The sequence below is a fragment of the Podarcis erhardii genome (assembly GCF_964252035.2).
Source record: "Podarcis erhardii genome assembly, chromosome: 9".
NCBI classification, from domain to species: Eukaryota; Metazoa; Chordata; class Lepidosauria; order Squamata; family Lacertidae; genus Podarcis; species Podarcis erhardii.
In genome coordinates, this window is record NC_138512.1 from 78,728,584 (window position 1) to 78,743,185 (window position 14,602).

At 50.8% G+C, this 14,602-nt stretch overlaps 1 protein-coding gene across 1 annotated transcript in view; it reads left to right on the top strand.

Moving 5' to 3' along the window:
• The first annotated feature begins 2,630 nt into the window (after positions 1 to 2,630).
• The window catches only part of VAX2 (ventral anterior homeobox 2), a 66,800-nt gene continuing 54,828 nt past the window's right edge, over positions 2,631 to 14,602 (top strand). Inside the window, exon 1 of the mRNA XM_081877162.1 lies at positions 2,631 to 3,474. Coding sequence (XP_081733288.1) covers positions 3,162 to 3,474 — 313 coding nt within the window. The 5' untranslated portion in view covers positions 2,631 to 3,161. The remainder of the gene's footprint in view (positions 3,475 to 14,602) is intronic.

Below are 14,602 nucleotides of genomic sequence, written 5' to 3' on the forward strand. Positions count from 1 at the left end.
GGGCCCAATTTAGAGGGAAGTTCTCCTGCGCAGTTCTCACTCCAGCTGGAGCTGTGGGGGTCCCGGGTCATTGCATCGGGGCTTGCGCAGGAGAACTTCTTGTTGGCGAGAGCCGGGTTTGAAACCGGCCTGCCTAGGTTTGGTTCCCTCTTTCCCGGCGCGCTTTTTTACACCATCCAAGTAAAGAACGAAGGCAGCCTCTCCCCGCTTTCTTTCAATTGGAGAGTTTTAACTGGTCTGGATACGCAAAGAGGCCGAGATTGTTCTCTGGGCTATACATTCATGTGCACAATTTGGTCTTACACCCAAGTAGACCATCGTAGGCTGGCGGTGCAACTTGGGTTCCAGCGTCATCTCCAGCAGAGTTTTTCGCATATCTTTTAAATGCGCAAAACGTAAACACCCGCACGCTTCCAAATATTTTATAATTTTTTTGTGGAGAAACCATCCCAATCTCTGAAGTTAAGAATAATACTAGTAATTTAAGGCAGCCTTTTAAACCACAGTTCGCTGCAAAGGGCCCAGCGCCGCCTTGAATGCTGCGGGCAGGTCAAGCAAGGGCCATCCTCGGGCATTTCCTACGATGCAGCAAAAGCCCTCTAATAATTTCTAGGGCCTGAGGGAAGGGAAGGATCCAGGCCAGAAAGGGATTCTCAATAACCCTGGGAATGCTTACCAGGAAGCATGTAAGCTGGATTTGCTTTTGAGTAAACATGCAGAAGAAAGATGCCCTGTTTATTTGGCGATCGGAAAGTGAAATCTCCATGATCCTCAACTTGGCCCGCGCCTGCCACGCCAAGCCAGCCAGCGGAGGGTCCCAGTCTAGGTAAACCTGACCCTTACTGGCCTCCACTGAAAGCAATGGGGCCTCAGGGAGTCGAGACTGGCTTGTTCCCTCGACTGGGTCCCGAGTCCCGTTAGCTGGCTCAGGAGCCAGTCGGTGGAGGAGCATTGCTGCGAATTACATCGGTGAAAGCAAGTTCAGATAATGTATTTTTTGGCTGTGGCTTTTACGGCTCTCTAGATGCGCAGCCGGTGAGGCCATACAAATAAAATCAGAAGCGGGCAGCTGGACCTAAGAGTTTATTTCCAGAGTTGCTCATCTCCCCTTTCCCACCACCCACAGCCCAGAAAGCAAATCACTCCGGGTGGAGGCGAAGGGGAGGGGAGAGGCACAAATCCCAGGATCACTTGTCAGTCAGGTGGAAGGCTGTCACTCGAGAGGACCAGGGATGAAAATACACACAAGCGGCCCATTTCGGTCCTGCAAAAGCGGCTCCCTGTGTTGGAGCAAACATTTGCAGAGATGGCGGGAGACGTTTGCGGGGGCTTGGAGAAATCACTTCTCTCTATAGACACACAATTCAATCAGCTCCCCACCCAAATAAGCCCGCCTCACCCACATTATCCCCCTACCAGCCCCCTTTTATTTATATATATATAAAAGGTTGCTTAGAAATCCGAAAAGCACCCTCGATTCCTCTGTCTCTTTTCCTCTCAAAAGCAAATGCTTCAGGATCACACCAACCCTTCCATTTCCCTTTCAACCGCCCTGCTAATCATAATAATCAGCGCTCCCCTAATGAATCGGGAACAGAAGGCACCTTCCAAAGTGGGCGAGACGTTTTCACCCGTCTGTTGAAAACAGGGACAACAAAAACACCCAGAAGCGCCATTCACCTCTCCATCCATCCATCTCTCCGGAGGGGCCTTCCTCGCCCTTGGCGAGAGCAGAGGAACGCGCGCCTGGTCGTCGCTCGGCCTGCTGAAACGGACTTTGCCCAAACTGGCCAAGCATTCAGAGCCTGAAACGGACTAGCTGCCATGTATTTGACAAGAGCAACAGCTTGAAAGTGGCGCACTTTAATTCACTTTACAGTGCTCACCGTTGCCCGAAAGGGAGAGCTTTAAGCAAGCCCACCAATTACGCTGCATTATTATTATTATTATTATTATTATTATTATTATTATTATTATTCCTTCCCTGGCGATGCTTCTTTTGACAAAGTCCAAACCCGGGGGGAGTTTTCCTTTGCGGAGCGGGGGGTGAGAATGCGTGCAGAGCCGAGTGGCGATTCTTTGTTTTGCCAATGAATGGCGAGGGACTCGCGAGCAGGAAATTACGTGTGTGGCCGCCAGTCCATTTGAAATCGCTCCTTTCCCTTCCACGCCTGGCTCTTTATCCCCAGCTCGCTCTGCTTCCCTCCTCCCCCCCCCCGCCCCTCAGAGGAACATTAAAGTGCCAGGGACGGAATGTGTATGCGTGTAGAATTGGGCGGGGGGGGGGGGAGAGAAGGATTTCCTTTCTTCAACAAATAAATGGGAATTGGGAATAGGAAAAAACAACAACAACCAAGCGGTGGGTGGAGAGGAATTATGGATTGTCTCCTTGCCTTCCCACTTCTTTTTCTTCCTCCTCCTCCTCTTCAGCGCCGGATCCCTCCCACCTCCCCACCCCCACCCTCCTCTGCCCGCCCCCGCGCGCCGAAATTCTCTCCACCCACGTTGCCAAAGACGCATCGATCTCCCATCCGCGGAAGGTCCAACCTGGAAGGATGTGAAGTGCGGGGGGTGGGGGGGAGAGAAGCCGGAGGGAGGGAGGGCTCGCTTAGCTGCGCTCTAGCCTCTCGCGCCTGGTCCTCCTTTTCTGCCTTTGCTCATCAGAGGGAGACGGAGGGAGAGAAGGAGAAAGAGGGAGAGGGAGAGAGAGGAAGGAAAGAGAGGGATGGAACCGGGAGGCAGGGAAGCTCTCGCCAGCAGGCCGGACCGGTGAAGTTTGGCCGGGGCTTCCGAGCCGAGGGGCAGCGGCAGTTCCAATGGGGGTGGGGGCAGCTCAGGAGCCTGGATCCGAGCGGGGAAAGTTTTTAACTCTTCGCCTACCCGATTGACATCCTTTGGCTCCGCACCTTTTCCTAAAGGAGAGCATTCCCGGGAAAGCAGCTTGGAAAAGGAAGAAACCAATCGAGGCGAGGGGTTTCTGGACACCTCAAGACGGGGAAAACTGGGGGGCAGATCCGCCTCCCAGCACCATGCTGCTGCTGCTGCCGGCCTGGGTCGCCTGGCTGGGCTTCCCGGCCCCCGATTGCTGACCCTCCACTTTCGGGGAGCGCAAACGGGAGGCAGCAAGAGGAGCGGGGGAAAGTGGAGGGGGCAGCCGGCGGATGTTCCATCCCCTGGCCGGGGCGCCCCCAGGCATGAGCGATGGGGGGAGCGAGGCTGGCCGACGCGCCCTCCTCCTGGGGGACCCCGGCGGCGCCCCGGAGCGAGCCCGGGACAAGGAGGCGCGCGCAGCCGCGCTGGAGAGCGCAAAGTTGCGCGGAGGGGCTCCTGGAGGAGGAGGTGGTGGAGGAATCAAGGACCTGACGGCGGGGACCTCGGCTGCCAGCCCCGGCTCCTCCAAGGAGTGCGTCCCGGAGACGGAGAGCCAGCCCTCGGCGGGCGAGGCGGACTACTGCCGCCGGATCCTGGTGCGAGGTAAGGGAAAGGCCCCCACGACTCGCGGAGGGGCGCGCGGCGGCTCTTGTACCCCGGCCTTCCATCCGATCCCAAACCCAACTCCTTCGACCAAAACGCACACCTGCTGCATGTACCCCGACCCACCCACCGCGCGGTCAAGATCTGCCTCCCCCTTCTCCACATCTGTCGCCACAGTCCGGCTCCAGAGACTTCTTCACCCAACCCTACGTTGGGCCCTTTTTGCACGCTTCCTGCTCCACCTGTTATGGGGGGGGGGCATTTTAAAAACCAGAACACCTCTGTCTTTCTGCAAAGATGTGCGCCAATCCTACCATCGCCCTCCAGCCACACTCTGCCCCCCATTCCTTCTCCCTCTGCCCCTCTCTAAACGCTTCCTGTCCTTTCCCCTGGCTCTCCAGACCCCAAACCCCGCTGTGCGTTCGCTTCTCCTTGCCCCAGCCTGCGCCGAGTCCCTCTCTGCTGCCAGTCTCCTTCGCCCTCTTGAGACCCGGCCGGGTCTCGGCTGCCCAGTTCACTGTCTCCAACTGTGGCTGGGCTGCAATTGTGTCCTCCCACCGCCCAGCCAGCCAGCCAGCCAGCACCTCCCTTCCCCCTCAACATCTCACCCTCCATGAACGCTTTCCCTTCTCCAAAAAAGCGGCCCTCCTCTCCCCCCACGAATCCCCACTTCCCATCACATCCCTCTACCCCCTATCCAAATCTGGCTCCATATGCTCCTTTCCAGGACCCTCCCGATGGAGCAAGGAAGGGGCACAGATAGTGACAGGAGTCCGATCGCATGGTTACTGCTAAGGGCGCGGGTTGGGGGCTGATTTGGGCTGGAGGTTTTCTGTGGCGCGGGTGGGGGGAGGTTGGGACATTCCAAGCAGGCAATGGCACGGGGGTGGCATTTGCAACAGAAGCAGCAGATGGAGGCGATTTTTTTTTTTTAAAGGGAATCGGTCTTGCCCTCGTCTCTTTCTCCCCGGACCTGACCCCTTCCCCCGGAGCTGCCCGTCTTGGGGGGGCAAGGCGTGTGCGCGCGTGATAATAATTCCAGGTGGCTGCCTTGGCTGGCAAGCTGTTGTCGCAGGAAAACAGCGTCACTGCAGCACCAGCAAGTCAAAAGCTATTTTCTCCCCGCTTCTCTCTCTCGAGCGCACACATCCTGCCCTGAGCTCTTGGAAGGAAGGCAGAGGCTGAAAACGTTCCCCTGGGTCCCCTCTGCTCGTGACCCTCCCAGGCTCAGCCCGCTCAAAGAGGGGCTCAACCCTTTGCCCAAGTCTTTCGAGGATGGGGACGGGACCCCACAGAAAGTGGGCTGCGCAAGGGGGCGGGGGGGGGGGAGATCCTTTCACTGGAATCCAAGCCTGAGATTTCAAGATGAAAATGCTTCCCCCGTTACGAAGGCCGAATTATTACCCTGTAGACGCACAATAGACTGAATCCAAAGGCAGCACAAAGAATATTCTCTCAATTCAGAGCTGCTTTTGCTGAAGATGGCAGTAGCAGTTATGCAGGACTAGAAGAGTCACACAGCCAGCAATTTCTCTCTCTCGGTTATCTTTCAATCTATTGGTCTTGGGTGTGTGTGTGCGTGTGTGTGCGTGTGTAAATCCTAAAAACCATGGCAATCTTTATTAGATGCACGCCATAAATCATAAATCTCTGCCTTGGTTTGGCTTGTTTTTTCTCCATTCTTTCTCTCGTTTTTCCCCGATGCTTATCAGGTATCCTTGTTATGAGATTTAGTCTGGAGGCGCGTGAATCTTTTTCTCACAAACACAACATTTCAGCTACATTTGCTTTATTTTTTACTCGATTGACCCGTCCTTTTTTCCCCCGCCCGCCCGAATCTAATTATTTTCGTTTCCTGACGTTTCGTTGTTTTTCTCCTTCGTTGCGTTTCGTGATGATAGATAGATGAGTTGTTGTTGTTGTTGTTTGTCGAGGATCCACAGACTCTCCTCGCCCCCAGTTGCGCTCAAAGCAGGTGGGCAAAATTAAACAAAAAGAATCGCGGATAACAACTGAGAAATGCATCCATGCAACTTCTTGGTTTTCTTCCGAGGCCTTCCGAGGCCTTTGGAGTCTCTCGGTAAGAAATCTCGAGCGAGCTGCAGGCCTTGCGCCTGGCGAGGGCCGGCTGGTGACTTCTACAGCGGAGTCCGGATCCTCTCTGGAGTTGGCCCGTTAATCTTTGCAAAAAAAACACCCCAAAGGGCTGCGATGGCGGAGGAGCCATAGCCAAGATGCATCCCCAAAAGAGCAGGGAGGGAGGGAAGGAAGGAAGGAAGGAAGGAAGGAAGGAAGGAAGGAAGGAAGGAAGGAAAGCCCTCCTCGTCTGCTGGGCCTGAAAAACCACGGCCCTTCATTGTTTGAGTTACTGCCGGGTTTTGCGCCCTAGAGACATCAGTCCTTCCACGTACATGCACACGCCACACACAACTGTTTATCTCCTTTTGCAACGAGGCCTTCCCAACGAAACCTCAAAATATTTGAAGCGAATAGGCGTATTCTCCTTGCAAAGATTTTAAATATGTTTTTGCAACGGCGGGAGCGAAATGATCGGAGACCTGCCTAAAGTGGCGACCGGCCCTGTGTCCCTCTCAAGCTCGCCCGCAATGCCTAAGTCTTTCTGGCACCCACCCAAATTGAAGAGGAGGAACAGGCGGGAGAGGCTTGAATTCTGCAGATTTGAATTGTGTGTATGTGTCTGTGTTAAAAGATAATTTGCCCCTGAGAGATTGGTACGAAGCCTGGGCCTAAACGGCGAATATTTGCAGAAAATCCCACAGAAGGAGAAAGAGAAATCTGGGCATTTCTGCTTCCTGAGTCCTGCCTTTTCCTTGTTCTCCCGTCGCCGTCTGGCCCACCCAGCGAAGCCCCCGGCCATCTTTTTTCCATGGCGCCCTGCTCTCATCCGTTTCTCTTTCCGTTTCCCCAGCTTAGCCTCGAAGCCTGCGCGAATTCAAGGTGGTTTTTTAGAAAGATTTCCGCGTCACCGTCTCTTTCTCCGTCCTCCTCGCCTGCTTGCTGGGAATATATGGCTGATGCGTGTTTGAATTGGCGGATGGATGGAAGGATGGCTAGATAACCGTAGAGCCATAGGTCTGAAGGCAAGTAATGTGCGTTTGTACACACCGCCGAGTCACTCTCGATGGTCAAACAGGACGGATCCACGCGGCCGTGCAGACTCCCTGACATTTGCACGGAGAAAATTGCAAAAAAACAAAAACAAAAACAAAAACCGTGGCGCGTTCCAGAGTCACTGCGAGAGGAACGTGCATTATTTGTTAAAAATAAGTGATTGATTTAAATTCACATGCACACACATATGGAAATAAATTTAATAGGCAATAGAGAGAGAGGCTCGCTTGTACCCCGAGGCCTGGCCGTTTGGCACGCTTTGTTTGCAGTTATTTTCAACGGGAGTTGAAATCAGCTTAGATCCAGATAACCTCAAATGGGTGATGGGATCTGGTCAGAAGGGGCAAGATTCAGTCGGATTGCCCAGGCACTTGGGATAGTTTCGTTGGTTTCGGTTGGAGAGTCGAGTATCTCCTATCGAAATCTACGCGAAGGCGCTTACTTTGCGGCTGGATCGTGCCCTGCTTTGGTTAGGCAGCTTCCAGTGCAATTATGCACGTGTCTACTCAGAAGTAAGTCCCATCGTTTCCCGTCTTTACCCTCAGAAAAGCGTGTGCGGAACTGCAGCCTTCGCATTATCTAACCCTGCAGGGTGCGGTGGCTTTTGCCAAAGATAGTATTTGTTCCACTGATGATTTTATTGGTGTTTTTTTTTTTTAAAAAAAGTAGGATTTGTATATTTGTATGCGTTGCTCACGTAAGAAAGCAGAAGGGAAGGTGAGGGAAATGGCAGGGGTTTGAGTTGACCTTCGCTGTCATTTGAGGACGCAATCGAGGCTAAGAGAAAACAGCTTTGAAAGTCATATTGATTCTAGGGCACCAATCCACCGGGAAGGTCTCCTGCGCCCGAACCGGTGGAAGTAACTGCGCTTGTCTGCGCAGGAGATCTTCCGCGCTGACCTGCCCAGAATTAACGCTCGGATCCCTTACACTGGAGAAACAGAGAGGAAATCTGGCCTTGCTCAATAGAGCAGTTATAAAATATAGCTGGTTGCGCAAGGGGTGTGTGTGTGTGTTTGTGTGTGTATTCGTAAGCCTCCCTTGCACCTTCCCCTTCTCTCAATTTCGCTCTCCACCTACATGTACGACCATTTGCGAGAGACAGTTGTGTAACCTAACCTCTTAGGCCCATGATCTTTTTATGTAAGTTGCATTAAAATGCGCGCGCACATCCTCCTCCCTGAGGTTCCTGAGTCTCGCTCACCTCTGTTTTCCCCTAACGCGGAGGCACCCCTTAATTTTTTCTCTAGAAAAATGCCCTAACTACGAACTAACCTTCCTTCTTTCTCTAAGGCTTCCTCTTTTAGTTCCTCCCTTTCATCTCTGAAAGACCCTTGTTTAAAAGCCACCCAACATCCCCTGTTTCTTTTCCTACTGATAGAGAACAGTGATGATGATGAGGAGGAGGATGATACAGTAATAACAATACAATACAGTAATAATAATACAGTAATAATATTGTTATATATATGCCGCCCATCTGACTGGGCTGCCCCAGCCACACCGGAAAGCTTCCAACACACATATATTCTTAGTAGGACCCCCACTCTCCCTCCCCCGACGTGGTCGGTCAACAGATGACCTGCTTCTGAGGGCGTCTGGCCTGGCTCTGGCATCACACACAAGGCGGGGGCGGGGAGTGTGGAACAAGCCAAGGAGGCCTCTTGTATGTTTCAGTTTCATCATGTCAATTTTTCCCTAGGACCTTATGGGGAGGTGGGGTTTGTTTAGTTTCCGCGAGGCACATGGCTTTGTGTAAGCGCAGATCTCAAATTTTGCATCTTGCGGGGGCGGACTGCTGCTGCTGCTGCTGCTGCTGCAGGGAATTTAGGGCGGGGAGGAAAGGGGACCCGAGTTTGTGTGTGTGCGCGCGCCTGCGCGTGTGTTTGTGTGTGTTTGCGTGCCTACGTGTGTGGAACTGGAGTGTGTTCCAGGGTTTGGCCTTATTTTAAAGCTGACGTTTGGAGGATGCACCGGATACCTTGAGAGAAGCCGGGGTCATCCCGAGGGCACCGGGACGCTTATACTTCAAGCTCCTGCGCTCCCTTGCCAAACACTTTAGCAAGCAAAAGCCTGGACGCTCGTTGGGCTGGGACGTGCCTCATCAGATCCTAATCAGCCTGGCTTGAAACTAACTTATCGAGACAGATTAGGCCGGTAGGTGGGTCGGTAGGTAGGTAGGCAGGCTGATTACTGCACAGTGGAATTAGAGGGGGAAACGAGGGTCTCATTGGTAGCTAGAATCCGCACCGGGCCAGCGGTACAGGCCGCAAAAGAGCCGGGCGGCGCTACGTACTTCCAAGTCACATTGATTTAAATGAGAGGGTTAAGCGCGCGTTGAAATCCCAGCCGTGGAAAGCGCTGAGCTCTGGGTGGATCGGGCCCAGTGCTCGCTTGCCAACAAAGCCAAGTGCATTCGCCTACTTACCTTGCCTACAACACGCCCCCCCACCGCAGGACACGAGATGCGGTTTTATTTCTGCTCAAATTGTGTGCTATCTAAAATCCTTGTCGTGTGTAAACAGATCGGTGATTTATTTGCAAATATCTAACACTGCCTTGGCGAGGTTTTGGGTGGGGGACACACGACTTCTTTAATTTATATATAATTTATAGAGGACCCGTCCTATATCCACTGGCGTAAATCGCTTACAGTTCATAACTTTAACATGTGATTTTTAAAAAAAATGATAAAATGGAAATATTTAGGCCTTTTAAAATCACACACCATTTCCTTCCCGTGGATTGTGGCTGGACTGGACTTGACATCCGAGGAACCCAGCAGCGGTAGGCCCCTGGCGTCCGAGGAGACCCTGCTCAAGAGCCCGACCAGCTGGATCGAGCCCCATCTTGGTGTCGGCCGAAGAGGAATAAAGGAACAAACCCTAATTCTGACCATATAACGATTTCTAGGGCGCTTTTCTCTGTTGCGCCGACGCCAGACCCTTTTCGAAACCTGCTTCCAGGCGCCCGCGGTGCCATTTTGAGGACGTGGAGCCGCGTTTGCTCTTCCAAACAAGCAGCCAGAGGCCTTCGTGGACCATTTCTCCCACGCCACTTGCCTTCCCAACCCATCCTCTCCTCTCCCTCTTCGAAACCGGAACGCGTTTCCCTTTTCCTGCAGCATCTGATCCGGATTGCAAAAGTTAAAGGAGAAATGAAGAACCGGAGGAGATTCCGCTTCGCGCTGTCAGATTTCCTCCATTTTGCCGCAAAGGCACCCCCCCCCCCAGCTCTGACAAAATGGAGGCAAAAAGGGTGGTAATTCCATAAAAAGGACCAGGAGAGACAGTCCTAAGATCCCTTGGGATCAATGCCCAGAACTCTGCCGGATTGTGATCAAGGCCCGAGCGCGCAAACGCAGCTCACGACGCTTTTACGCAGAGACGAAGTCCCACTGATTTCGGTCTTAGATTCACTTTCAAAACCACCGCAGGTTTATATGTGTGTATCTGAGTGTGATTTATATTTATAGCCTTTTTTGGCCTAGCGACTCTAATACATGATCACTATGTGTCTAACTGCTTCGGTCTCAAAAATCGAGATTTGAGGATGTTTTCCTTTCCGAAATCCGGCCTGGAATTTTCTTCGGGAAGCAAATCCTCTCACTCTCTCGCGATTTCCGCCCCTACTTTCTCTCTTTTAATTCCGATATAGATTTCTTTGTTGCTGCTTTTGTGAGAAAAATGGAAAATTGTTGCGGATTCGGGAGCTAAATGTACAAATTTCATATTAGCAAATATACACCGGTGTCCCGTCCCCCCCCAACCCCCCCAAACACTCGGAGCGGATCTGTCCTCGAGGCCTGCTGTTCAACCCCACCCAGGGAACACCGTAGCGCTTTTGCGCAGTAATTTCCGCCTGGCTTGCGGAGACCTTCCCGCTCGGTCGCTTGAGAGCGCCGCTTCCTTATTTATCTCAGATAATATCATGAATTTCATATTTTTATTATTGCCTCAACTTCGAAAACTGTGCAACAATAGTCACTATTAAATGATAGATCCCAGATAGTGTATTTCTTTGTTTTTGAAATGATATGAAGTGTGCATGTGTTTGTTTGTTTGTGTGTGTGTCTCTGTGTGTATGTATGTGCGCTCCTACTCCTTCCTGTGGAGAGATTCTCCCCCCTAACATGCTTTGCGGGGGGGGGGGCGAATTGAACACAGTCCAGGGATGCAATTTATCTAGGGATAAATTATTGGGCGTCACCGAAATAAACAGAAATTCACTGAGACTCGCTTCATGCCTGCCTTTGTGGCATGAAAACAGAGCTTTAATTACTGTCATTTATTTCGAAATTATTATTTTTTTCTATCTTCAAAAACTGCGGGTAACTGCTAAGAGAAAGTCGACTCCGCCTCTTCCCTCCCCCGTCATGTTATAACTGTTTTTATTTCACATTTACAAGGGCACTATGAATATTTCTGGATAATTAATACACCGCAGTTTTGAAGACTTTTATTGAGTGATCCAAACGCAGCAAAGCAAAGAACCAAGCGGCTAGATATTCCTTCGGAACATAAAGAAGTCCAGTCTAAGATCAGTCAAAAGGATGGGGATATTTTCGTGGAAGCGAAGAGGGCTGATAGCCATGGGTATTCACATGTAATCAGAACCGAATAAAATAACTTTTGTTGGGAACCTGCCAGTTACGACTTTGCTTTTTAATACACACCAGCAACACCCGTAGCGGGGCAGTCCATTACCTTATCTTATACTGTATTCCCATGTGCCCGTGTATGTAATCATTATATGGATAAATTGTGTGTGTTGAGAGAGAGACGTTATCTATCTATCTGGTGCTGGAGCAACATGAAAAGTGCTATACATATGATAATGCAGGAAATTCTGTAACACCGCGCTGGTATATAGACGTAGCGCACACACGACCTACAGGGTTCGCGCACACGTATAATTTGCGAGCGCAATTCTTCAGACGAGGCATCCACGCAGAACCGAAAGGACCCGAGGCGCAAAAATAAGCGCCAAGGGATCCAGCCGATCCAAGGCCTCGGGGCCACTTTTGCACGAGCCGGAGGAGCGTTTTGCTCCGCGAGGGGGGTCTCTGGGCCTCTGCCCGGTCCACGGACTCGTCGGGATCTCCCGCCCTATGGCCTAGCCCATCTCCCACAGAGGAACACCGGGGGCTGAGGACCCGTATCCTGCAAACTCTCCAAACTCCAGGGCTTCGACTGGACTGATGAAAAACAGAGTTTGGCGGTACCTAGAAAATGGCATATATTTATTAGGGCAGAAGTTTTCGGGGATCTCGTTCTCCTTCGGTCAGATACAAGAGCCGAGCGGTGCTGGGAATCTACAGGCTCCTCGCGGGAGAGAGATCTTTTCAGAGCCCATCCTAATCTCCAGACTGTAAACTTGTTTTAACAGGCTTGAATCTTTAATTTTGATATTGTTGTCGCCCGCCCTGGGGCCTGATGGTGAAAGACCGGGAAGAATTCCATCAAATGGCGTTATTATTTATTTATTCATATTAGGATTAGGATTATTCACAGGTGCCACGTACCACGTTCTGCATTTGTAAGAACTCCGTATTTTAGTGTGGCAGCACCTGCACTTTGGAACTCCCTGCTTATTGATAATCAGGCAGGCGCTTTCTTTGCGTTTTCGGCGGCTGCTAAAAACATTCCTGTTGAGACAAACCCTCCCGGATCCTTAGAAAGTTGAGTGGAGTTTTAAAGCGGCTTTTAGTCTAGTGTTATTTTAACTTTTTGAAAGTTTCATGGTTATTTTAAATAACAAAACTGCGGTTTGTTTTTAACAATCAAACGATGTGTTAAAGCTTATGAAATTTATATTAATAATTATAGAGATAATATTTGTAATGATAGATAGATAGATAGATAGATAGATAGATAGATAGATAGATAGATGATAGATAGAGATAGATAGATGATAGATAGATAGATAGATAGATAGATAGATAGATGAAAGTGGTTCAACCCTTTCCCTTTCATCTGGAAATAATACTAGAGTTTCCTTCCTTCCCAGAGAGGTGATTTCGATCACAGGTGGGAAGGCATAGAGATATAATAGACGACAGAAGAATAAAACAGAACCCACAGGCGAGGCGCCCTTTTCGATGCGCGAATATGTCAAGATACGGTCCGCTGTCCCGCCACGTCCCTTGCTTTTTCTCGAAAGCGGATACACTTGATGTCTCTGGACTTTCTCCTGAAAAGTCAGATGAGATCTGGCTGGCCGTTGAAAAGGGCCTGTGGATCGAGGCCTTTGCATTCTCCTCCCCCTCCGGCTTTAAGAAATCTAACTAGATAGCTGCCTGGGTTTTTGCGCAGCGAGCGACCGCGTCATCTCCTCGTCACGGCCCGGATCCCCTGGAATAGCAAGATCTGCTTGCTAGGGGAGTTTTCCCATCACCTCCATCGATCCTGGGCTTTAGCCGCCTCCAGAAAGCGGCCCCATATTTCTCGTTTGACGGGAAACTGATACCGGGAGAGAAGAACGAGGGGCAAATCCAGACAGGCGGATCACTAGCTTCCAGCGAACGGTGTGGATGTGAACAGGTACCTGCGAAGGTACCAAAGCCGCCGTCAGAGCTGTTTTACTCCACGGACCTCCATTCCAGGAATTTTGCATTTTTATTTTTATTTTACACAAAGTCTGCCCAGCGCCTGCTGCGCTAAGCGGCCCCTTTGCCCATAAAATACTCGTGTGTGTGTGTGTAAATAACACACCATCTGTAATTTATCAATCGATCGATCGATGTTTCCCTCCTCAAAAATCAAAGTTTTCACTGATCCTTCGGCCATAACTCCGAAATGCAAATACCTTATTGCAATGGTTGTGTTTCCCACCACCGAGAAAAAAACACCTCGTTTGTAACGCAGAAACCATTATTTAGTTATTAAAATATTTGTATACCGCTGGGTCATCACACGCGCGCGCGCGCGCGCGCGCACACACACACACACACACACGCGCGATTAACAGCAAATAAAACATCAAACCATGCAATAAGACCAGAAAAGAAATTTAAAACATCAATTAAACATTGTGGGGAGATGTATTTTGAATTGCCTGCCCAAGCCTGGTGGAAAAGAAAAGTTTACAGCAGTCTTTAATAATAATAAGTTGGCACGATAAAGTGGGATAAATCAGTTTCCTTCTCCTCTGTTGTTACCATCCGATAGATGTCCCTAGACAAGTTGAATTCTAGAATTCGCTGGGAAATATCAGACAAGCTCTGCCGCCTTCGCGGTCCTGCGAGGGGGAAATTCTGTGCGGCCATAATCCTGGTTGGACAGCCGAATCCAACCCGTTCCTGCGCCCCTTACGTTGCCTCCATTCCCAGCGCGGAGGAAGAATCCGCCTCCTTTGAAAATTGGCAACAATAACAAGGTTTACTCGAAAGAGAAGAGAAGGAGGGAAAAGGAGGATAGAAAGAGAAGCCAAACTGAAAATACTATTGCGCCATCACCATGGCAACACTCTTGGCGCCCCGACTTCTGAAAGATCTCTGACTGGTTCTTGGCCCGGGGTGGGAGCAGCGGATTCACACGTGCGCCCGTGACCGCTGAACCTGGCGCATTCCCCCAGCTGGGAGACGATGGCTGCCGCTGGGTCGTTTCTAGTCCACCCCCCAAAAAAGTGCATTTATGGTGAAACGGCTTCCAGAAATTATTTCATTTTATGGGAAGCGTTTGATAAACGACCGTTGGGGACGCTGGACTTCTCTGGGGTATTCCATCACGTGTGAACGCACCATTCCAATTTCATTCCCAGCTTTACAACTTCCTGATATATTTGAGGCGGGGGGAGGGAGGGTCACCGAGAAGGGAGGTGCGGGTCAGCTCGCCATGCCCGATTTTTTAATTTTTTTTTTTCAGAAGGGCGTGGGGAATCCTCTGAGCATGTGCAGCTTGGCCTTTTAAGCTCGCTTAAATTATAGCTCCATCATGACTGTGGGAATAAAAAAAGGGGTCGGTTTCTGCAGCCCCGAGGTTGAATACATTTCCTT